The sequence below is a fragment of the Lissotriton helveticus genome, chromosome 4_2 (assembly GCF_964261635.1).
Source record: "Lissotriton helveticus chromosome 4_2, aLisHel1.1, whole genome shotgun sequence".
Taxonomy (NCBI): Eukaryota; Metazoa; Chordata; class Amphibia; order Caudata; family Salamandridae; genus Lissotriton; species Lissotriton helveticus.
Window position 1 is genome coordinate 109,072,766 of NC_136064.1, and position 25,838 is coordinate 109,098,603.

At 48.0% G+C, this 25,838-nt stretch overlaps 1 protein-coding gene across 6 annotated transcripts in view; it reads right to left on the minus strand.

Moving 5' to 3' along the window:
* ZMYM3 (zinc finger MYM-type containing 3) overlaps positions 1-25,838 on the minus strand; it is a 451,345-nt gene that overhangs the window by 208,683 nt on the left and 216,824 nt on the right. For 5 of the 6 annotated variants that reach the window (XM_078640225.1, XM_078640224.1, XM_078640226.1 and 2 more), the window contains exons 7-10: positions 19,672-19,884; positions 18,825-18,975; positions 18,007-18,122; positions 17,318-17,404 (exon numbers count right to left, since the gene is read on the minus strand). In XM_078640225.1, the coding sequence (XP_078496351.1) occupies positions 17,318-17,404; positions 18,007-18,122; positions 18,825-18,975; positions 19,672-19,884 (567 nt within the window). The remainder of the gene's footprint in view (positions 1-17,317; positions 17,405-18,006; positions 18,123-18,824; positions 18,976-19,671; positions 19,885-25,838) is intronic. The other variant, XM_078640229.1, reaches the window with a different exon arrangement.

Below are 25,838 nucleotides of genomic sequence, written 5' to 3' on the forward strand. Positions count from 1 at the left end.
TATCAGGTAGGCCGGAGAGCCACTGAACAGAGCGTTGGCATAGTCCAGTCGCGAGAGAATTAAAAACGGAAAAAACTTTCGAAGAGACTTCAAGGTCCCAAAGCAGCCTCCAGTAAGCCTCTTAATATGCCCCTCAAATCGAAGGACTTCCCCAAACCAAACCCCAAGATTCTTGGCCAAGGTATTTGAGGTACTTGGGATGGGGAAGCCGTCCGGCCACAACAGGATCCTAAAATCAGGAGGGAACTGGCCGTAGAGCAGGATTTCGGTCTTGTCCTCATTACACTTCAATTGAGATGATGCTAACCAATTGAAAACAGAGGACAGACAGTTCTGGATCTGCTCTGTTTCCAGAGCCTCTCCAGGCCAGGTGAACAGCAGCTGTGTGTCATCAGCGTATGCTATAATTTTGGCACCCAAATGTTCGGCTAATTCAATCAGGGGGGTCAGATATATATTAAAAAGCAGAGGGCTCAAAGTCGAGCCCTGAGGGACCCCAGTCAAGAGAGGTCTAGCCGATGATGAATGAGGAGGGAGCCATACCTGTTGGGATCTTGCCGTCAGAAATGAGCTCAGCCAATCTAATGCAAGATCACTGACACCGATATCGGCGAGCCTGGCCAGGAGGTGTTGATGGGGTACCGTATCGAACGCGGCAGAGAGGTCCAATAAAATCAGAGCCGCTCTGCCGCCACCATCCAGACACTCCCTGACTGCCTCTGAGATTTCCACCAGGGCCGACTCCGTGCTGTGAGCAGCGCGGAACCCGGATTGGGCCTCGTGGAGAGCTCCGGATCTTTCCACAAACTCATTAAGCTGCTGGAAAGCCAATTTCTCACCAATTTTTGCCAGAGCAGGCAGCAACGAAATAGGTCGGTAGTTGGTCAGTACCGCAGGGTCGGCTCCGGCCTTTTTGAGCAAAGGCAGGAGTTTAGCTTGTTTCCACTCTGAAGGCAAACCGGCAGATTTAAAGGAAAGGCCGACTAAGTGTGTCACCTCCTGAACAACCACATCGGCAACCGCAGCCAACACTCTAGCTGGGCAGGGGTCAGATGGTGAACCCGATTTCAAAGATTTGATCACAGCAAGAGTGTCAGTAGTTGTAGGCGGGACAAACTCCGTCAACCTGGCCGATGGAACCCTCAGAGGGAGAAAGATATCAAGCGAGGCTGTTAAAGGACTGATGGCAACAAAATTAGATTGAATAGCAGCTATCTTGTCCTCAAAAAACCCGGACAGACTCTCGCACCAGTCTTTTGAAGCTGGAACTATCCGCTGCTCCGCGTGAGGGGCAAGAAAGCTATTCACAATCGAAAAAATCTCTCGGCTGCTATTTTTGGCATTGGCGATTCGATTGGCGTAATAGATACCCTTGGCCTTTTTAATACAAGCATAATAATTTCTCTGTTCCTTACGTAGTATATCCTTGGCCAAAGGGCAGTATGATTGACGCCAATCCCGCTCTAGTTTTTTGCAGGACTGTTTATGGACACGCAACTCCGGGGAAAACCAAGGTTTAGAGGGAGAGGCGCGCAGTCTGCCAACTCTCCCTTTGGAGGAGGCTGCAACCCCCGACGCCATCCAATCATTGAAGGACGACACCGCTATGGTAAGGTCGCTTCCCATCGCGGGCCGGCTCCCGGTCAGGGTGGCCGCCAGAGTCTCATTATTAATTTTATTGGCACACAGTGTTTTGACCCTCTCATTGGAGGTACCCAAAGTTGACCAAGCAAATCTAATTAGCTGGTGGTCAGACCACGGCAGAGGTTCCGGGGCATCAACCTGGAGAGAAAAATTGGAGCAAATCACATCCAGGGTGTGCCCACCCGAGTGCGTGGGTAGGGAGACCCACTGAGACAAGTGCGCCATATCCAGAAAATCCATCCATCCATAGCGCCCCAAAGCTACTATTGCACTCTAATTTGAAAAATCAAGTTACTAAATCTTGTCCGGGCTAACTTTAGGTTTTGGGACAAATGTTATTTACATGGCTTGTGGAAGCAGTGCTTCTCTCCACCAAATCGGAGGAGAGAAGTCTCTAAGCGGTGGGAGAAAGAAATCAATTCCCCAACTGTAGCAATGAACTTGCAGCTCGACATTAGTAGATTCACCCACTATGCATTATTCTGCCATCTAGTAATTGAGCCCCAATGATTAACTTTAACGTTTGTTCTTTAGGTCATCGATGTAGGCATAGTCTGGAAGAAAGCCAACGTTTCTTCCCAAGGAATGGGCCTTTGGCTTTCGATAAATAAATAGTCTTTATTATCCATCTGCCTATAATACTTTTAAGACAATGTTGTCTCCGATACCCTAGACACGTGCTACTACAAAGAGTTGCCAGGACTCTTTAATGTAGTACAGCCCTAGTCATCTAATGTATGCAAAACCTTATCTGCTGCTTTAAATGAAAAGGTGTTAACTATCATTTGACTGAAGTTCTCGCAGCAACCGTGTGAATTGTGAAGTGATTTTCCTCTGCCTGGACAAGTAAACTTAAGTGGAAATACCAAACTTTTTAAATACCATCCCCCCTGCCCTATGGACACATAGGACCTACCTTAGGGGCGACTTACCAGTATTAAAAAGGGAGATTTGGGGCTGCCAAAAGGTTTAGTTTGCCAGGTTGAATTTGCCACTTTAAAGCTCTCCACTCAGGCTGGAAGGGCAGGCCTGCAGACATGCTTTGTGCTGTCACTTTAGTGGTGGAATAATAGACGCTGCAGTCTACTGGTGTCAATTAACTTACAAGCCTTGGATGCCCAGAGTACCATAAACTAGTGACTTACAGGTAAGTTAAATGTGTCAATCACAGATTAGTGAATTCTGCCTGCCCCGATCTGGGATAGGACTAGCGCAGGCTACCCATGAAGGCGACCCAGCAGGTGACTAGACCCACCAAGACCAGCAAGGAGGTCAGATGGCTCATCTTGCCTCCCAGTCAGGCATTAGTCCCCACGAGAGAACCAGTGCTGCTCCACAGGCAAGCAGCCAGCAGAAGCCACCGTCAGCTGCCAGTGTCAGGAACCAGACCCCTAGCTCTCCCCTGAAAGGCAGAAACGCCAGTAGTTTGGGGCCAGGAATAGGCATCACTTCCCTGGGGCTGGAAAGGAGTCATCCACCTGCTCTTCCTCAAAACTCTTTGGTTCTTTTGAGTGGGGGGGCTACCAGCTCAGAAGGTAGGCACCCTACTTCGATCCTCTTTTGTCTGGGGCGGAGTGCTTTGGCTGAACTAGGCAGACACCCCCCCCCCTTTAAGGGTGACACTCTCCGGGTGTCCCAGAGAAGCCTGTTGCCATGACAGGGCAGGTGATACTTCTGGGTCAGCAGCGGCCTCACCAGGGCCAGCCATGGAGCCCTTTCTCTTTCAGGGCCCTATGTCTCCTGCGTTTAGAGACAGTTCCTCCAGTATTTTGAGCAGGTGGGTGCCCTGGGCAGCCTAACACATTTGGGTAATTTCCCATCTGTGGGAGCTTGCTGCCTACGATACAGTCTAGAGGGAGGTCAGGAAGGACCACCACCCTTCTCTAGGTAAGGGCTCCCTCCCATTCTAGGGACAACAAGGCCATAGGACGGACAGTCTATCCTGCAGGCAACCAAAAGAAACCTGAGAGGACTTCAAGACCACGAAAATCTGACGCCCAAGGACACCACTGCACCCGTCGCACCAAACCAGAGTTGAAGTGTGCCAATGGTGTCAGCGTGGTCCCCCAGCCCCCCAGAGACTGAGTGCTGAATATGCTACTTACCAGTATGCATCTGTTCTTGGCATGTAGGGCTGCTAACATTCATATCTGATGCATAGATCGCCGCCTAGTGTTGGGTCCGGATGATTGCACATTGTTGTCCTGGAAGAGTCTTCGAAGTATCACGAGATAGGTGGCTCCTCCCCTGGACTACAGTGCGCATGGGCATCGGCTCCATCCCCAGATTGTTTTTAGCCATTGTGGCAGAGATGGAGTTAAATAGTGTGAATGATGTCCATGCTAATGATGAATGCAAGATAGTGTCTGCAGCCGCTACGGGCACCGGGGAGGAGGGCGGGCGATATGAATGTTAGCAGCCCTACATGCCAAGAACGGAATATGCTACTTACCAGTATGCATCTGTTCTTGGCATAGAGGGCTGCAGAGTGGTACATTTATGAATAGATCGCCATCTGGTGTTGGGCTCGGATGATTGCACTTGTTTTTCTTCTGGAGAAGTCTTTGTCGTCATAGATGACTCCTCCTCTTGGTGTCAGTGCGCATGGGCATCGGCTCCATCCTTAGATTGTTTTGCCATAGTAGGGTTAGATGGAGTAGTGTAGTATAATACATAAAGATATGCCCATGTAAGTGTATCTAAATAAGATAATGTTGGGACAGACACAGGTTTCCGGGGAGGCAGGGAGGGCATGTACCACTCTGCAGCCCTCTATGCCAAGAACAGATGCATACTGGTAAGTAGCATATTCCGTTCGAGGCATATGGGCTGCAGATGGTACATTTATGAATAGATTGTACAGCAGTTACCTCCCTAGCGGTGGTCACCAGTGTCTGTCGCAACTGTTTGAAATAGAGTTTTTAATACAGCTTGGCCCACTCTGGCTTGTTGTGCAGCCTGTACATCAACACAGTAGTGCTTTGTGAATGTATGTGGTGTAGACCAAGTTGCTGCTCTACATATGTCATCTAGGGGAATGTTCCCTAAGAATGCCATAGATGCTCCTAGTTTTCGTGTAGAATGAGCTCTAGGAGGAACAGTTAATGTCCTCTTTGCTTTAATGTAACATATTTGTATACATCTTACAATCCATCTAGCGATGCCTGCTTTAGAGATAGGATTGCCCTTATGTGTTGGGGAAAATGCTACAAATAGTTGTTTAGTTTTCCTGAAGTTTTGTGTTCTTTCTATGTAGTACAAAATGGCTCTTTTAACATCTAGTGTATGTAGAGCCCTTTCTGCTACCGTCTGTGGCTTTGGAAAGAAGACTGGTAATTCCACTGGCTGATTGATGTGGAATGCTGAAATTACTTTAGGCAAGAACTTTGGGTTTGTTCTAAGAACCACTTTATTCTGGTGTAACTGTAGGAATGGTTCTTGTATTGTCAATGCCTGTAATTCACTTACTCTCCTGAGTGAGGTAATGGCTATAAGGAAAGCCACCTTCCATGTAAGGAATTGTATTTCGCACCTATGCATAGGTTCGAAAGGTGGCCCCATTAGTCTGGTGAGTACTACGTTGAGGTTCCAGACTGGGGAAGGTGGTAATCTTGGTGGAATGACTCTTTTAAGGCCTTCCATGAAGGCTTTTATCGCTGGCACTCTGAACAGTGATATATGCTGCCTGTTTTGTAGGTACGCTGCTATAGCTGCTAGGTGTACCCTGATAGATGTGTACGCTAGATTACATTGCTGCAAGTGTAATAAGTAGCAAATAATCTCCTTTGTTGATACGTCCAGAGGGTTGATATTGTTATTAGTACAGTGTATAGCAAACCTCTTCCACTTAGCTGCATAGCATGCTCTGGTGGTGGGACGTCTCGCTTGTTTAATTATCTCCATGCAATTTGGGGGTAGATCTAAGTACCCAAATTGTAGGATTTCAGGAGCCAGATCGCTAGGTTCAGTTGTGTGGGATCTGGGTGCATTATTTCTCCATGGTTCTGTGTAAGGTGCATGGGTAGAATTTGTAGCTTTTGATGTGGCACTTGTGAGAGTTGCAGGAGCGTGGTGAACCACGGTTGTCTTGCCCACGTGGGTGCTACTAGTATCATGGTCATTGAGTGTTGTTGTAGTTTTCTGACCACTAATGGGATTAGTGGGAGAGGGGGAAAAGCGTATGCAAATTTGTTGGACCAATTTATCCATAACGCATTGCCCTGCGACAGGTGGTGCGGGTACCTGGACGCGAAGCTTTGGCATTTTGCGTTCTGATGAGTGGCAAAGAGGTCTATCTCTGGCTGTCCCCATCTTTGGAAGAATGGCTGCAGTATTTGTTGGTGCAGTTCCCATTCGTGTATTTGTTCCGACTGTCTGCTTAAGATGTCTGCTATCTGGTTTTGGACTCCTGGTAGGTGTTCGGCTAACAGATAGATGTTTTGAGGAATGGCCCATCTCCAGATTTCCTGTGCTAGTCTGGATAGTTGGAGAGAGTGCGTCCCCCCCTGTTTTTGAATATAATACATTGCTGTCATGTTGTCTGTTCTGATCAGGACTGCTTTGTTGGTAACATGTATTTGGAAGGCTTTCAATGCTAGAAACACTGCTAGTAGTTCTAGGTAATTGATGTGCAGTCTTCTTTCCTGCACACTCCACCTTCCTTGTACTGTGTATTTCTCCATATGTGCTCCCCATCCGGTGAGCGATGCGTCTGCTGTTATTGTCACCTGTGGAATTGGTTCTAGGAACGACCGCCCCTTGGCAATGTTTGTTGTGTTCCACCACTTCAGAGAGCGGTGTGTGCGGTCGTCTACCAACACCAGATCTGTAATCTGTCCTTGAGCCTGATTCCACTGTGTCGCGAAGCATTCTTGTAGCGGACGCATTTGTAGTTTGGCATATGGTATTAGCAGTATGCAGGATGACATCATCCCTAATAGTTGCATGAACACTCTTGCTGGTAGTGAGTGTTGTGGCTGGAATCTTTGAATGATTGTAAGCATTGTTTGGATCCTGACTGGATTGGGGTATACTTTGGCTTTTTCTGTGTCTATAGTAGCCCCCAGATATTGTTGAACCTTGCTTGGTTGTAGGTGTGACTTTGTGTAGTTCACCGTGAACCCTAGCTGGTGTAGTAGCTGAATTGTCTTTTGTGTGTTTTGAAGACATTCCTCTTGTGACTTGGCCTTTATTAGCCAGTCGTCCAAGTATGGGAAGACATGTATTTGTTGTCTTCTTAGGTGAGCTGCCACCACTGCCAGGCATTTTGTGAACACCCTTGGTGCCATTGTGACACCAAACGGAAGGACTTTGAACTGATAATGTTGTCCTTCTACCACAAACCTGAGGTATTTCCTGTGGGCTTTGTGAATCGGGATATGAAAGTAAGCGTCTTTTAGATCCAGTGTAGAAAGAAAGTCCCCTTTCTTCAGTAAAGGAAGTACCTGTTGGAGCGTGACCATGTGGAAATGTTCCGAATTTATGTATGCGTTGAGAGGTCTTAGGTCCAGTATCGGTCTTAGAGACCCATCCTTTTTGGGAATTAGGAAGTATGGGGAGTATACTCCTGTTCCTTGTTGGTGCTGTGGAACCTTCTCTATGGCATGCTTTCCTAGCAGGGATAGTACTTCCTGCTTTAACAGTGTCAGGTGATCTTGTTTCATTGGACGCTGTTTGGGGGGGATGTTTGGTGGGGTAGATGTGAGTTCCAGGCAATAACCATGTTGGATAATTTGTCTCACCCACCTGTCTGATGTGATGTTTTCCCAGACAGGTAGGAACTGTGATAGGCGTCCCCCGACCGGTGTTATATGGTCTGGGGGGAGCTGTATGAAGTCACTGTTTCGGGGTTGGAGAGTTGCGGTTGTTGTTGTTTCCGCGACCTCTACCCTTGTTGTTGTTACCCCTGTAGCCACCTCTAGAATTACCTCTGGGTGATGTAGGTGTAAAAGAGGTTTGTTGCTGGTTTGTACCTGTATTTTTGGATCCTCCTCTATAGGTGGATCTACGAAAGGAACCTCTTTGGGTCGGCTGTTGCAATGCTCCCATTGATTTAGCCGTTTCGGTATCCTTCTTCATCTTTTCTAGGGCCTCATCTGTCCCTGTGCCGAAAAGTGTTTTCCCATCAAAAGGTTGGTTCAGTAACGATGTTTGTATCTCTTGTTTGAACCCTGATACCCTGAGCCATGCATGTCTCCTTAACATGATGCTTGTGTTTGTAGATCTTGCTGCAGTGTCTGCCGCGTCTAGGGCGCACTTTATGGAAGTGTTAGTAATTAACTTCCCTTCTTGTATGAGTTGATCTGCCCTCTTTTGATGTTCTTTAGGGAGATGTGTGATGAGTTTTTCTAACTCATCATAATGCGCTCTGTCATACCTTGCAAGTAGTGCTTGCGTATTAGCTATGCGCCAGCTGTTTGCCGCTTGAGATGCCACTCTCTTGCCAGAGGCATCTATTAGTTTAGACTCTTTGTCAGGAGGTGGAGCTTCTCCTGTAGATAAAGAGTTTGCTCTCTTACGAGCGTTTGTGACCACTAGTGAGTCTAGAGGAATTTGCCCTTTAATGTATATTGGGTCTTTTGGAGCTGCCCTATATTTCTTATCGATTCTTGGGTTCAGTACCCTAGCCCTCACTGGGTCTTTGAATATCTCTGATGTGTGACTGAGAAGGCCCTTAAGCATTGGTAGTGTTCCTGATCTTTGTGCAGTAGGTAGTGTTTCTAATAAGAAATCCTCTATTTGAGGTTCTGCATGTAGTTCTACCTTGTGATATGTTGCTGCTCTATTAATGAGTTGCGCAAAACCAGTATTATCATCAGGAGGTGAAGGTTTTGAAGGATACATTTCAGGGTCGTTATCGTTATCTGACCCTACATTGTACTCTTCCCATGGGTCTGCCTCCTCTGGGATTGTGTCTTCATCATCCCCAGGATGTTCCCCCTCCCCTGTGTCACTCTCTACATCTGTTGTAGGTGTAGATGGTCGTGTGGGAGGAATATTTGGTCTATTGTGAGGAAGAGGCGAAGATGGTGTGTGTCTAGGTTTTGGAGAAGGGGGAGGAGTTGTATTTGTCCCCATTGTTCTCTTCTTCGGATGAGTTTTGTCGTCCGAATGTTCATTCTTCCTCTTTTTAGGTAGTTCTGTGACTACCTTGCCAGTTTTTGGATCAATAAACAGAGTCTTTTGTTTAGGATCGGTCTTGTATTCCTGTGTCGGTACCACAGTTTTCGGTTCCGAAAGGTGTTTTTTCTTCTGACTGTCCATTTGTATCTTCGGCACCGAGATTTTATTCGGATCCGATGTCCTCGGTATCGAAGATGTCCCCGGTGTCGAGGGTGTTTTCGACGTCGAAACGTGTTTCGGTGTCGACATGGACTGCTTCGACTTCGAGCTTTCCTTGACTTTCGAGCTTCGGTGTCGATGTGGTCCGTTTATCGGAACCACCATGATGGGAGACCGAGGGTTTCGGTTTCGGTTTCGTTGCCGGGCTCGAAGGCGGGGCGTCAGAAACTTTTTTCGGTTGTCTGACCGGGCTAGAGGGCGGGGTCGACACCGTGCGGGGTCTGTTCTTTGGTAAAGGGACGTCGTCACTCACGGTTTGTTGGACGTCGATTTCCTCGACGTCGGACTCGTCCACTTCCGACCCCGCCTCGTCGGCCTCTTCTTCCTCCTCTTCTGGGTGCTGGTCCTCGAACAGCTCCGGGATTGCTTGTGACTGCATTCTCGATACCTCGTGTCTTCGGGCTCGACGGTTTCTAATCGTCGATTTTGAAGAGAACGCTGCACAGGCCTCACAGTCCCTGGATTCGTGTTCAGGGGACAAGCAGAGGTTGCACACCTCGTGTAGGTCCTTGTGTGGGAACTTAGCACCACACGTTGGACATTTTTTGAATGGAGTCCTTTCCATGGACCCCGGGCTGGACTACTTCGAGTTTCTCGTAGTCGTCGTCCTTCGAAACGCGTCGGTATGGAAGTGAAGTCGCGTTCGATAACAATACCGTCGAATTGGAAAGGGTTACGCGCCGAATATAACCTTCTTTATCGAAGTCGGTCCGGAGCGCTTCGATCCTCATCCGAACCCGATGGCGGAAAAAAACAATCTAAGGATGGAGCCGATGCCCATGCGCACTGACACCAAGAGGAGGAGTCATCTATGACGACAAAGACTTCTCCAGAAGAAAAACAAGTGCAATCATCCGAGCCCAACACCAGATGGCGATCTATTCATAAATGTACCATCTGCAGCCCATATGCCTCGAACAGATGCATACTGGTAAGTAGCATATTCAGTTCGAGGCATGTGGGCTGCTAAATTCATATCTGATGCATAGAATACATGGCAGTCCCTAAATTAACGGCGGTTGCCCGTGCCAGCTGCAGAAGCTTGAAAAAGTGTTTTGAGAACAGCCTGTCCTACAGCTGCTTGCTGTTTGGAATGCACACCCACACAGTAATGTTTGGTAAACGTGTGTGGTGTAGCCCAAGTGGCTGCTCTACAAATGTCTTCTAAGGGAATGTTCCCTAGGAACGCCATGGATGCCCCCAATTTGCGTGTGGAGTGCGCTTTTGGGGGTATTGATAAAGTGCGCTTAGCTTTTTGGTAACAGATTTGAATGCACTTAACTATCCATCTGGCTATCCCTGCTTTGGAGATGGGGTTGCCTTTGTGCTGTGGTGAGAAGGCAACAAAAAGTTGTAGTGTCTTTCTAAAGTGTTGAGTCCTGTCAATGTAGTACATCAACGCCCTTCTAACATCTAGTGTATGAAGCATTCTTTCCGCCACGGTTTGTGGGTTTTGAAAGAATGCAGGCAGGTCAATAGTTTGGTTGATATGAAACTGTGACACCACCTTCGGAAGGAATTTGGGGTTAGTGCGGAGCACTACCCTGTTAGAATGTATTTGGATGAAGGGCTCTTGGATTGTGAGCGCTTGCAGCTCGCTAACACGTCTGAGCGACGTGATAGCAATGAGAAAAGCCACTTTCCACGTCAGAAATTGAATTTCGCAGGAGTGCAGTGGCTCGAAAGGTGGGCCCATCAGCCTAGTGAGGACCACATTGAGGTTCCACACTGGAGCTGGTGGAGTTCTTGGAGGAATGACTCGCTTCAGTCCCTCGAGGAAGGCTTTAATGGCAGGCACCCTGAAAACAGAGAGGTGCTGCCTATTCTGGAGATAAGCCGCTATGGCGGATAGATGTATCCGAATGGAAGCGTACGCTAGATTGCATTTGTAAAGATGTAACAAATAGCAAATGATGTTAGGGATGGATGCATCTAGCGGGTTGATATTGTTGTTAGTACAGTAAATGACAAACCTCTTACATTTTGCTGCATAGCAAGCTCTGGTTGTGGGCTTTCTTGCCTCTCGGATAATGTCCATGCATTCCGTAGGCAGGTTGAGGTAGCCAAATTCTAAGACCTCAGGAGCCAGATCGCCAGATTGAGCTGTTGCGGATCTGGATGCTGAATGTCGCCATGGTTCTGCGTCAAGAGCCTGGGTGTGAGATGCAGCCTTTGATGCGGTACCACGGAAAGTTCTAGAAACGTGGTGTACCATGGTTGGCGTGCCCATGTTGGAGCAACCAGGATGAGAGTCATCGAGTGTTGCTTTAGCTTTCTTGCCACCAGCGGAATGAGAGGCGCTGGGGGAAAAGCGTACGCAAATTTGCCTGACCAGTTCATCCATATCGCATTCCCTTGCGAGTCTGGGTGAGGGAACCTGGCGGCAAAGCTTTGGCATTTTGCGTTTTCCCTTGTGGCAAACAGGTCTATCTCTGGATGACCCCACTGCTGGAAGTACGGGTGGAGTACTGATGGATGTATCTCCCACTCGTGCATTTGATGGCTGTATCTGCTGAGCAGATCCGCCATCTGATTGTCCTTGCCCGGGAGGTGTTCTGCCATGAGGAAGATGTTCCTCTGAATGGCCCACTTCCACATGCTCTGAGCTAGATGAGACAGCTGTGGCGAGTGAGTACCGCCCTGCTTTTGGATGTAGTACATGGCTGTCATGTTGTCCGTCCATTGATTTGCCAAGCATTCTTGGAGGGGACGCATGTGCAACCTTGCGTGCGGGACTATGAAGATGCAGGAGGCCATCATGCCTTTCAACTGCAGGAACACTCTCGCTGGCAGGGAGTGTTGCGGTCTGAACCTCTGGATCAGCGACTGAATGTTGTTGATTCTGACTGTGTTTGGTTGAGCTATAGCAGTCAGGGTGTTTATGGTCGCGCCCAGATACTGCTGCACATGGGCTGGCTGAAGGTGCGACTTTGGGTAGTTTAGCGAGAACCCCAGGCTGTGAAGGAGGTGAATAGTGTGGGACATGTGTGAGGCGCACTGTCTTTACGACTTTGCCTGAACGAGCCAGTCGTCAGGGTACGGATAGACATGTATGTGTTGTCTCCTGAGGTGCGCCGCCACTGTCGCTAGACACTTCGTAAACACTCTGGGGGCAGTAGTCACCCCGAAGGGTAGGACTTTGAACTGATAGTGCTTGTTGAGAATGGTGAACCCGAGGTATTTTCTGTGGGATGGGTGGAGTGGGATGTGGAAGTAAGCATCCTTGAGGTCCAAGGTTGCCAGGAAATCCCCTTGGTTTAGAAGGGGAAGGATTTGTTGCAGTGTTAGCATGTGAAAATGTTCTGACAGTATGTACATGTTGAGGGGGCGCAGATCTAGAATGGGTCTGAGCGATCCGTCCTTCTTTGGGATGAGGAAGTACAGGGAGTAGACCCCTGTTCCCTCCTCCTCCACTGGCACGAGTTCGATTGCTCCTTTTTGCAGCATTACTAGCACTTCCTGCTGCAATAAGTGCAAGTGCTCTGCCGACATAGGACGTTGTCTTGGGGGGATGTTGGGAGGAGTGGATGTTAACTCCAAGCAATAACCGTACTGGATTAGTTTTCTCACCCACCTGTCTGTGGTGATGGACGACCAGACTGGCAGGAACTGCTGTAGTCTTCCCCCGACAGGTGTTGGATGGTCGGGGGGCAGCGACAGGGAGTCACTGTTTGGCGGTGGCAGAGGAACGTGAGTTGTTGTTTCCTCTGCCTCTGCCCTTGGCATTGTTACCTCGGTAACCCCCTCTACCTTGCTTGGGGTACGAGGATTGCGCACCACCTCTTGCGAATTGTGTTTGTTGTCCCAAGTGTCCTCTGGTACCACTACGCGCACCTGAGCGACGAAAAGTGTTGCCTCTGAACTGTTGTGATTGGAGAGCCCCCATGGACTTAGCAGTCTCGTTGTCTTTCTTAATCTTTTCAAGTGTGGTGTCTACATCAGGGCCAAACAGTCTGTCAGGATTGACTGGCTGGTTGAGGATTGTAGTCTGGATGTCCTGCTTAAACCCAGATATACGAAGCCAGGCTTGGCGCCTTAGCATGACGCTAGTGTTAATACCCCTAGCCGCTGTGTCCGCGACATCAAGTGCACACTTAATGGCCGCATTTGATATAAGCTTCCCCTCCTGAATGAGCATTTCGCCTGCTTCTTTATACTCATCAGGTAGATGTTGAAGGAGCTGTTCAAGGGTGTCGTAATGCGCCCTATCGTAACGCGCCAGTAGTGCTTGTGTATTTGCTATACGCCATACATTGGCAGCCTGCGCAGCCACCCGCTTGCCAGAAGCCTCAAGCACTTTCGACTCTTTGTCTGGGGGAGGAGCTTCACCCGTTGTTTGGGAGTTGGCCCGTTTGCGGGCGTTCGCGACCACCAATGAGTCCAAAGGCAACTGTCCCCGAATATAAGCAGGGTCTCCAGGTGCTGCCTGTATTTTTTCTCAATACGTGGGTTTACCACTCTTGCTCTTGTTGGTTCCTTAAAGATCTCTGGTGCATGTTTAAGGACACCTGTCAGCATGGGGAGTGTTTTGACTGTTCTTTCGGAGACAGAGAAAGTGTCAAACAGGAAATCTTCCTCCACCGGGTCAGAGTGCATGTCCACATTATGAGTTGCAGCTGCCCGTTCTATTAAAGCAGTGAATGCTGCTGAGTCCTCAGTAGGTGATGTACGTGTTCCAAAAACCTGAGGGTCATGTACTACTTGATGGCTGTCCTGGTCCCCAGCGTCATCATATGGGTCCTGGTGTACATCAGGGTCATTGTCAGTAGGGAAATTATATTGGTCATCTTGTTCCTCATCCTCACCCCCTGAGTGGTGGGGGGAAGGTGTAGGACTCCTCCTTGGTGGAGGCTGAAGAGGTTCAACAAGTGGAGGTATGTCCTGTGCTTGTTTTTTCTTTTTCAGTGGAATAACAAAAGCTTCTAAAGGTTGGGAAGTGATCTTTCTTTTAAAAAGTGTCAATTTCCCTGTGTTGGCATCGATGTAATGCTCTAAATTGTCCCCTGACGCCTTTGGCCGCTGCAAATTGGGACTGGGCGTCGAATATTCCGACGTGTCGGCGTTCTTCGACACCGTCTTGGCCACAAACGCTTTGGGCGCCACCTTTGGTGGCAGGACGTAGAGAAGCTTGGAGGACGACTTTGCCGGTATGTCCACCGGTGTCGGATCCGATGATGCGGTAGACGTTGACGTCTGTGCTTTCTCCCGAATTCTCTTGAGGGAGTCGGTGACCTGTTTTGTAAAAGAAGCCGAGGGTTTGGTAACCGATGTTTCATGTTTGTCTGCTTCGGAGGACTTCGGCGTAGCAGAAGTGGCCACCGATGATTCTTGGCATCCCACGGGACGCTGCTTTGCGGTCGGTGTAGGCGCCGACGCCGGCGATGCCGTCCCGGCATCCTTGTGCCAATGAGTAGCGGCTCCGGTCGTCGGATCTTGGGCCTTAGGCGCCATGGCGGGATGGACGACCTTCTTTGAGGACTTGTCCTTAGCCACCGTTTGTGGCGCCGATGTGTCGACAGTCTTCTTGGACTTCGTGTGGCTTGAAGCTGACGGAGTTGAAGACGGAGTCGGCTTTGCTGGCTTGGACGGGACGTCGGCCATTTTAGAGGTTGTCGAAGCCGCAAGTTTCGGTTTCGCTTTTGCTGAGTCGGCGGCCATTTTCGGAGCTGTGGAGACCAAAGGTTTCGGTTTCGTTTTCGGCGTGATGTCGGCCATTTTAGGCGCCGTCGACAGCAATAGTTGCGGTTTCGGTTTCGATACGCGCAACGGTGGCTCCTCCGGTGTATCCGTAGCCGGGCCCGAAGGCAGGGCTGGGGATATCGGTGCAGGGTCGACGGTAAGGCCGAGTGGCGATCCCGTGACCGGAGCCTGAGTCGAGTAACTTTCGGGGCATAGCTCGTCCTCTGAGCTATCTTCCGCGGCCCCATAGACTTCTTCGTCGTCCCCTACCTCCTCGACGTATTCAAGGTCTTGGCTCTGTCCTTCGATGTATTCCTCTGGATCTGCCTCGACCTCCGTCGATGGTGGTGAGATCTGAAGTTGATGGCCGTGGCCTTCGTCTGCGGGGTCTTCGAATATGTCGTCGGGTGCCAGGGCTGCGTGGAAGGCTTCAAGTCGCGCCGCGCGCCGATGCTTGAGCGTCTTCTTTGACCTGAATTTGGAGCAGGCCATGCAGTTGTCTTCGTCGTGGTCCGGCGAAAGACATCTATTACAAACTGGATGCACGTCGATGTGTGGGTATTTAGACCCACACACGGGGCAGCGCTTGAACGGGCTCCGTTCCATGCTGAAGCCGTCGGGGTCTTGCTGCGAGTACAGGGCCTTGATGCGCGAAGGGTAAAACCACTCCGCTGAAATCTGACCGGAAGAGGCAGACGATGCTCGGGACCGTTCGCATACAATACCGACGCGAATACCGAAGGCCTTTTGGCCTTGAGAAGGAAGGTTTTTCGATTCCGACAGGGAGCCGTCGAAATCACATCCGAACCCAATGGCGGAAAAAAACAATCTGGGGATGGAGCCGATGCCCATGCGCACTGTAGTCCAGGGGAGGAGCCACCTATCTCGTGATACTTCGAAGACTCTTCCAGGACAACAATGTGCAATCATCCGGACCCAACACTAGGCGGCGATCTATGCATCAGATATGAATTTAGCAGCCCACATGCCTCGAACACTGTGGTTTCGCCTCTCGTGGACTTTCAAACGTCGTCTGCAGCCTCTAAACGCAGTCCCCCTCTACTGAACTGCTCCCAGTAAGGAAAACCCGACACCTAAAGATACCTTTGCACCATCGCCTCTAGGCCGAGGAGAAGAGGACTAAAGGTGTCCCAAAGTCCACGAGCATCGTAAGGCCGGAGCACCCATTGGTTCAGCCCAACTGGCCCCCCAGTCAAAGCCTGCAGCCTCTTAATGCAAAGACGGATCCCAATAGAGCAACATTGGGCACCCAACGCAGTTTTGCACCCAGCTGCCACAGTGCCACTGGTGGTATTATGCAAGTGCTGTCTTGGACCTTGCCCACCACTCACATTAACTCCTGGAGATTAGTCCTATAAGTCACTGTACTGTACCTGTAGGCCGTACTTGTATTTTTTAATACAAAAGTATTTCTATTACAAAAAGTTCTTACCTGATCGAACTGGTTCGGATGCCTAAATATATATATATAAAGATACGTATTATTTTTATAAATTGGTGTGGATCTCCTTATTGAGTAGTGTGCATCATTTATTGACTACTGTGTACATTTCCAGATGACTTACACCCCCCTTTAAAAATCCTACGGCTGCTCGACCGCACGACCCCCTGGAAGAGTACCTTGGGATTGCTAGAGCAGGCTCCTCGCCACTCATAAGAGAACACCTGGACGCTTCACATGATATCCATCTCATTTTGATATATCAAGAGTCAGCTTCCTACACTGGCACACTGGAACTTGTTTTTAGAAATTATCTAATGGAAGAGGAAAACTGGAAGCTGACCTCCGAATCAACGTCAGAATAAGCAGAAATACAGGAACTGATGTCAGCATCCAGCAGCGGCTCTTTTGTGAAGCTCTGCCCGGCCACTTATGAGCTGTAGAAAGCCTATACCACGCCACATGGCGTCAACTTAACGGCGCATCGGAGCACTGCAAAGAAGACATTCTTGATCCAGTCTGGTGCCTGGGGAAAATTCAAAGGTTAGGAATCTGCAGTTACAGACGGGCTATTGCTAGAATCTTCTGAGTGGGAATAATGCCTAAAGATGGGGTCATGGAAGCTAGTATGGGACAGTGGCGTTGCATTAGGCACGATATACACATTTAAAGCTGTACTATAGTTTCGGGTCAGTTATTTTGTGTTAAACTACATTAGATGAAACAAAACCTACTGCAAAATTTCCTGAACGCATGAATAATCAAACAATTACAAAATATTAAAAAAGCATGAGTTTTACTGTATTTTTTACAAAGCAATACGAAAGTGACTAAAAATGGAAAATCCTATCATACACGTTCTACTTGTGGGTGGGTGCTACATAATGCACCCAGTTTGTACAGGTGGGAGGTATGGCAAAAGTTTAACTTAATGTGCTACATGATACATTCCCTAGTCGATAGAGACATTTTAAAAATGGATCTCACCCCAATGCAGGACCATTGGTTGGCTGAACGGGGCAAAACCAATATAGGTGGTCAATGTACGTGATGGTAGAGCTTAAAAACATGCAGAATCGAGAGGACATGATGACTTGGATGCATTACACACGACAGCATCACATCTCCCTCTCAATGTGAGGCATGAGATGTGCATTTTACACACGCACAGCGGGAGCTCCCATTGCTTACCTGCCAGTCAAGGATCTCAGGCTTTCCAGTGAAGAGGTTGTTACAGTAATGGCAGGTCAGGTGGATGCCCCCTTCAGGAGTTGTGCGCTAAAAGGGCAAGAGAGCAGAGGGTCAAAGCAGAGCGGACGGCATGCAATACATTACATGGCACAAGAAGAACTCCAAAGGACAGGGAACAGTGTACCATCTACAAATCAGAGGCATCTGGAAAGTGACAGATTCATGAAAGCAAGTGAGTGCAGCAAAACGTGGCAGACCTAGAATGAGGGGACAACACAAACTTGCACAAGGGATTATGCAAATAACCATCATGGGAGAATAAAAACAAGCAAAGCTGCTAACAGTTAAAAAAAATAAAAAAAGAATGCACAGAACACCCTTCCCAAAAAAAAGGACCAGTAACGAGCAAACGGGGAGGATAAATAGAGATATGCAGAAGTGGACCAAAGAAAGCACAGAAAGGCGTAGCAGCAACAAGCTAATGTTGCCCCTCAAGCTGAAATGTCTCTGTAAAGAATGTGCATGCTCACACGAGAATGCAAGCAAAGATAAATAGCAGAAGAATACCCCTGTAAATGTGTGTAAGAGGCAGTAGTAGGAAAGTGAGTGTACATTTGGATAAGATGGCAGAGCACGAGTATGAGCTCAAGATGAGGTAGTCAGCACTAGATACAATGACATTTTGGTACCTGGAATTTGGTCCAGCAGCTTGGGCTACAAAACTGGTAGACAACACGATCAGTCTTGTTGTAATACACAGGCTCGGAGAGGCTGCGTCTGCACAGACTGCACGGCCGGGCTGGACCTGCACAGAAACCACAAAGGAAGAAGCTCATCCAGGGCTCCCGATGAGATATCAAATCTTCTGTGCCACCACCTACTTCGCTGACTAGAACCACAGCGGGAAATAACCGTTAGCTCATAACGTACTCCAGTGACTAGTCCCACAGCCAGAAAGAAGCGCTAGCCCATAACCTACTCCAGTGACTAGAAACACAGCGTTAAAGAAGCGCTAGCCCGTAACCTACTCCAATGACTAGAAACACAGCGTTAAAGAAGCACTAGCCCATGACCTACTCCAGTGAATAGAACAGCACCGCACGAGCGATTCTATAGTATAAAGACTGGGAGCTGCAAAGGACAAGGGGCTCAGATGCACAAAGTGCACCTCCACTTAAAAATTCTCTGTAATTTTCATAAAAAGTAGAGTAGCCCCTCTTTCTAGAAGTTAATCTCAAAAGGAAACATACAGACATTTAATCTTTTAGAATAATTAAGTGCAAACAATGGTTGTTCTGTCAAAGGTTTGATTGGCACGAACTCCAATAAGTGAGCGGAGGAGTGCGATATATCTTGTTTTTCACTCGCCAGCAAGGCTACAGTGCGCACTAATGCTGCATTAAAAGCAGCAGAGCAGACTATAGTGCATTTCTAGCCAGGACACTTCAGAGCAGCTCATGTTCCACAGGCGCCCCATCCATAAAGCAGGTGTGCAAGGGCCACTTACCGGTCAGGCCGGACTGCTTGACCTTGTGGGAGGTGATACAGCAGACTGAGCAGAAGAGCCCCGTCCGGTTGTTCTTGTCCAGGTTGGAGAGCATGTCAAAGTTCTTGCACAGCGTCTTGCACCACATGCACGGGAAAACCTTTGTGTTTTTCTGCACGCACAAAACAAAGACTCACGATCATTACCAAATCTACCTCCAGATTTGTAATTAACACCTGGCATGGCATAGTCTGTAGACGTGCAGCGGAAGAAGCACAGCCGTCAGACTTTAAACAGGCCCACCAGTCCTTGAAACTTAAAAACCAATGTGCAATTGCAAGGCCATTAACAGACCGATGATTAGCAACAACAAAGTTGGCACACCCATCTTGTCGGCTACTTTTTTTTAGAAGCAGCGGGGGATGTTTATGTCAGTCTCATACACACACCAGCTCATTCCCCCAGAAGCCATCACCTCCTAGCCACTGTCACAATCAAAGAATACAAGCTGGACTGTGCATAGCTTCTTTACCCATTTAATGCCATAAATGAAGCTCAGCCATCACCCCCACAGAGGCCCGGCCATGTGCACGCCTGCCAGACTATGGCAGTCTGTGGTCACTGCACCCAAAATAACTCTCCTGCATAGAATTTGTAGCTCTCACACCTGCTGAAAACCCCTCACAATCTCCACATTTCCATACAAAGTGTGACACACAGAGCTCTCACCTCTAGTGCATTTCATCTAGTCCCTGCAGGCAGACCATGCTGTCTGCACAAGAACTAGCTTTCACTTGCACACAGAATCTGGGACTCATGCAGTGTGAAGACTTTCAATCCCCGGCACAACCCTACAGGGAAGCGCTACCTTTTTGTAGCCATTCAGACAGGTAGAATTGCAGAAGCGCTTTTGCTGTCCCTCGTGGAAGAGGTACTCCAGTGGCAGGCCCTTGTTGTAGATGTAGATGCCACAATTGTCGCAGCAGTTGGTTTTCAAGCCTTTGGTCGCTCGGAATTTGGTGAAACAGGCGTCGCTGCAGAGCCGGTGCACCACGTTTCCATTGCTGACCTCGTGCTGGATCTGCACACAAACAGGACGAAAGGCCAACAATTAACTATGTAGAAAAACATATCCTGTTCGATAGATTGAGGAGAAGGAAAGAAACTACATCTCCTCAGAATTAACTTCCCTGTCTCTAGTCAATCTGCTAATGGCAATTCAGACTCAAACGGAAGCCATTCTTCTAATCAGAACCGAAAGCCTTCAATTCCACACACAACAGGAAGTGTGACCCTTTTGTCCTTTAGTCGAGTCTCGTGACATTAAGTTATAAGTTTTCAAGAGCACACAGCTGCCCAACCAGGCGTCCCAGCACTATACCTGAATCAGTATGAGGCAGAGTAAAATATTGAGTGTGTTACTTTAGACATTATGCTGAATTAAATACAGAAGTTCCGCGGTGCGGTCATTGCTTAGTCCGCCTTCTTCATCGACGGAGTCTTCGTCGAAGAGATGGACATCGACGGGAGGGATGCCGACAGGAAAGATGTCGTCAATGAGATTCTCGTCGACGGTATGGGCCCCGAAATGGCCGCCATCATCGTTCCCACCGTCGAAGGAGCTGACAACGTGACTAATACTGGTCTTCGTTGACGATCTAGGAGTTGTCATCAACTATTATGATGAGGATTTTTCGTTCCTTACGCCTCACAGAATCCATGGAGCAAGCTCAATGATGTTCCTTCTCCTTTCTCACAGGAGTGGTGGGAACAGATGTCGCAGGCTCTGAGGAGACTTTATGGTGCTGCTCCTTTTTAGAGCTCTTATTCTCTTGAGAGGGTTTGAGGTGTTTCCTTCCTCATCCTGGGATCTGGATCTCGTGAGGCCTGGGTGAGCCATCACTGTCCTCCTCAGAAGAATTATGTTGCTTAGCGGATTGGAGCCACCCCACTCTATCCCTTAGAGTTTTAGATGAAAAAGTGCAACAGATGTTGCACGTTTTTACCTCATGAGTAGGGTGGAGGCAATAAATACAGTCTTTGGGTGGATCGTCCACATGAACGCTGTTCCTGCCACAGGTCTTACAAGGGCGGAAAAGGCCTTCTTTATCAGACATATTTTGCTAAAGATAAATTTTTAGGAAAAACTCCAGAATATTGAATGAAGAAAACTGAGTAGGACTCAACGACGGGGAATGATTCAGGCATGTGAATCTATGAAAGATACCCCAATACCCCAAACAGGTCATAATCGCTGTTCATCTTCAAAGAAGCTAAAGAGAACAAAATTACCAAACTTCTGAAAAAGATTATGATATCAGTTTTAGTTTACTAGCAAAAAGTACCTGCTTGAATAGCACCCAACGTTGGCAAGTTTGCTAATAATTGATTGGGCTCTTGAGTAATTCTAGGAAGCATGAAATAAATCTGTCACTAGCCTCTATCTTGATTAAATAAGCATTGGTAAATCCAATAGTTCTGGTGTTTGCTAATAGCCTCTTGGCTTTGTCACAGTGCGCTTTATTTTTGGGGAACTTTATGATCAGGAAAGCGGCCATGGCCTCCTCAATAAAAAAAAAGAAAAGAAAAATACACTGGCTGAACGGAAAAGCATTTTTGGTCTCAAATAGCACACATTGCCACAGTAGTCACAGTCACTGGAGGAAAGTGCTGTGTGTCGATGTACTCCCTCTGAAACCCAGAGTGACTTCAGCCAATGACTGAAGTGAGCTGACCCACTGCCTCATGCCGTATGGTATAGTAGGCAGAAGAAAAATCTGACTGACAAAAACAGACCAATGGATGAAGAAGGGTGGCTGAAAACCCCTATCAGTAAGTGTATTATAAATATATATTTTAGTAAAATCAGGTCATGCCTAAAACCTCAGGCCTAAAAAAACAATGTGTCACACTGATGGAAGGACATGACTACCTGAATAATTTGGAAAAAGTGGTGGTCTAGTCCCTGAACTGCAAGCTCATACAGATAAATTCCAACTGTCAGACTCCTTCCAGCAGTTTGGAGCAGAATCCATGCTAGTGTAACTTGTCGAGGACATCTCAGCAGCTGCAGACAGAGAGAAACAATTTGTTTCTTACCTGACAGTGTTGTTTTGCAGCTTGAAGATCTTTCTGGATTCACTATGCTGTGCATTATTCCGCGGTCTAGTGGTTAGGTCCGGAATCGTACTATTTTTTCAGGGTTTTTTTTTATCCGTAGCCCAGGTGGGCGTCGACGTTCCACCATTTGGTGTCCTTCCTGTGACGTCGGCACGCTTCCTGCGGAAGCTCCCACCAACCTCTTCGGATTCTTTTTTTCTTGTTTTTGTGTCATGTTTGTTCATCCTTTTACAATCTTTTCAAGTTCTTCCTTAATTTAAAGGAACTACAGATTTTTTTAAGAGTCTGATTGTATATTGTCTTTGTATTCTCTCCTCCTCCTGCCTCATCTTTCTGGCGGAGGTGGGTGGGTTCGCTAGTGAATCCAGAAAGATCTTCAAGCTGGAAAACTACACCGACAGGTAAGAAACTATTCGTTTTGCAGCGTGAATCTTTCTGGATTCACTATGCTGTGCATAGACTTTGTATCGGTTTGTTATGTTTGTGGCGGCTTGTGCTTCCTTGTTCATTTGTATATCCACACAGTAGTGCTTAGTGAACGTGTGCACTGAAGCCCATGTTGCCGCCAGGCATATATCTTGGATGGGTGTGTTAGCCATGAAGGCTATTGTTACTCCCTTTTTCCTGGTAGAGTGGGCTTGTGCCCCCTCTGTTAGTTCTTGACCTGCCTGCTTGTGGCAGAATTGTATAGTTTGTGCGATCCATCACGCGATGGTTCCCTTCGTTACGGATCTTCCTAGGAAACTGCTTGCGAAGGACACAAAGAATTGCTTTGCTTTCGTGTGCTCTTTAGTTCTTTCTATGTAATGCATTACCGCCCTTCTAGCGCCCAGAGTGTGCAGCGCCCTCTTTGCGCTTGTGGATGGTTTCTGAAAGAAGCTGGGTTTCTGTATTGTTTGGTTCATGTGGAACCTTGACACCACCTTTGGCATAAAGTGTGGGTCCGTTCTCGTTACCACCCTGTCATTGTGTATTTGAATGTAGGGTTCCTGTAGCGTCAGCGCTTGTAGCTCGCTTACCTTGCGTAGCGAGGTGACTGCCACCAGAAAGCCTGTCTTCATTGTGAGCATTTGTAGTGAGGCCTTATGGATGGGTCCAAAGGGCGCTTTCATAAGCTCTGTTAGGACTAAGTTAAGGTTCCATGCCGGTGGCGGCATCCTCTTTGGTATGGCGATCCTTTTAGCCCCTTCCAGGAATATCTTTACTACTTGGGATGTAAAGAAGCTCTTTCCCGTCTCTCCTCTTGTGTAGGCTACTATCGCTGCTAGGTGTACTCTCAGCGAGGTAGAGCTTAGGTTAGTTTTTAGTGTTAAATATTTTAGCACAGTTGATTTCTTGGTCATTTTCTTGTGTAGTGGTGGTTCCAGGCGTCGGGTTTCTTGGTCCTCAGCAGGCTCGGAGTCTTTCTTTGGTGATTCTTTTGAAAGTCAGTCCTCCCAGGGGTTCTGGAGTTCGTTGGCTGCAGGACAAGGCGATTTTTGGTGCAGGATCTCTGGAAACTGATGGAGGGCCAGTAGGGCTGGGGCCAAGTCAGATTTTCTCTGCAGTCTTCTATGCTGGAAGTCTTGTTTCCTCCTTCATAGGTTGCGGAAATCTGCCCTCTTCATTCAGGGCCGCCCCCTAAATACTTTATTTAGCAGGTATTTTAGGGGTCTCTAGGCCTGTAGCTAATGGGCTACTGACCTTAGGTGACTACACCCTTGTTGTGCTCACCCCACGTGGAGGAGTGAGCCCACCTCTAATCCTGATTGGAGAGTGCCTGCCATCTGCAAGACGGCGGGCACTGAAGACTGGGCTTCGCCTTGCATCCCCCCAGCCGAGAGGTGAGGCTGGCAGAGGTGGCACACCTTCTGGGCTCCTCTAATTTTTCCCGCCTGTCCTCCCACTCAAAAGGGGGTGAGACAGGAAAGGGGCCTGCTCCTGAGAGGCTGGTGGTCATGTTAAAAGGCAGCAAGGCCTTTGAAGCTCCCCTGCCACAGATGGCTCTTCCTGGCCTGGGAGGTGTGAACACCCCGCCCAGGAAAGGCTTAGTTTCTGGCTCAGGGAGCGAAGGCTCCCACCCCAGGGGTCCAGAAACATGTCTTGTGGTGGCAGGGGCTGGTCGTTCTACAGGGGGGGGGTCTCTAAGATGACCTCTGAGTGCATTGTATAATAAATCCAACACTAGCACCAGTGTGGGTTTATTATGTTGAGAAGTGTGATATCAAACTTTCCAGACTTCAGTAAAGCCATTATGGTGCAGTGGAGTTCGTAATGATAAACTCCCAGACCATACACACCTAATGGTGTTACTGCACTTACAATGCCTAAGAATGGACTTAAACACTGTAGGGGTACTGGGCTCAGGGAACTGTACCCTCACCATTGGTATAGTGCACCAAGCTAGAGGGGTGTCTTACCTATACCATGGCAGTGGGATGCAGGCATGGCAGACAGATATGTGTGCCATGTCACTCCACTTTTCTCTGCACCATAACACGCAGCCTGCAATGGCTGTGTCTCTGTTAAGGTACAGGACCGCTAAGGATGGCACAATAAGTGCTGCAGCCCTGGTATCAGTGTGGGTTTATTATGCTGAGAAGTTTGATACCAAACTTCCCGGAATTCAGTAAAGCCATTATGGTGCTGTGGAGCTCGTAATGACAACTTCCCAGCACCATATACTCTTTCATGGTTTTACTACACTTACGTCTAAGAATGGACTGTATCATGCAACTGTACTCTCACCAGTGGTATAGTGCACCCAGCTAGAGGGGCGTCTTACCTATACCATAGGCAGTGGGTTGCAGGCATGGCACTCGTGTGCCATGCCAACTCTTCACTTTTCTCTGCACCAAAACGTGTGTGTGCGCGCGCGTGCGTGCGTGTGTGTGTGTGTGTGCGTGGTTGTGGGTGTGTGTGTGGTTGTGGATGTGGGTGATGGTGTGGTTGTGGATGTGGGTGATGGTGTGGTTGTGTGTGTGGTTGTGTGTGTGTGTGTGTGTGTGTGTGTGTGTGTGTGTGTGTGTGTGTGTGTGTGTGTGTGTGTGTGTGCGTGGTTGTGGGTGTGGGCGATGGTGTGGTTGTGTGTGTGGTTGTGTGTGGGTGTGGGTGTGGTTGTGTGTGGGTGTGGTTAGAGCACAGGCCCTGGGAACACGATTGGCAGGGGCCCAGGGCACATCAAGTCAAAGTGCAAAATAAACCTGGCAAAAAGTGGGGGGCTACTGCAACAGAACCCAAGCTTCCTACAAGGGGGCAGGGGAGTGAAATCAGTATAAGAACCTTCCATGAAGACAGTTATCAAACTCACAATAATTTCTACTAAAAAGGCAAGAATGCAATACTACTAATCACCTTTTGAGAACTGAATGCTTTTCTAATGAAAAATATATTTTTTAGCTCTTTGATTCGTATATATTGTTAGGAATTAAAGCCAATGAAAGGAATTACATTATCCTTATTCTGGAAACAACCAATGAAAACTGTATTTAATCAAGCCAAACATAAGCTACAAATATTTTTAAGGAGAGATTCATTATATATTGATGTAGTTAATTTCTGTGGAAACTAATAAAATCAAAACATGAAATATGTGGACAGTAGGGACAATTAGCTATATTTAGGACACTGATTAAGGACTAATGTGAAAATTGTATAAGCTTCTAAAATATCAAAATGGAATTATAAAAATATAAAATAGTGTATTTCAGATTATATAGTAAATGTTCCACTAATACACATTATGTATTACTGTTATGAGTATTTATAAAGGATACAATTGACCCGCCTACTCTATACCAACCCTGTGGTCAGAGTGAAACTGGGAACATACACGTCTCAGCTGCCATTCCAGTGAGGCGGGGGATGAGACTGGGCTGCCCGTCGTCTCCGCTCCTTTTTGGGGTCGCTATGAAGCCACTGGCAGAGTCGCTAAGG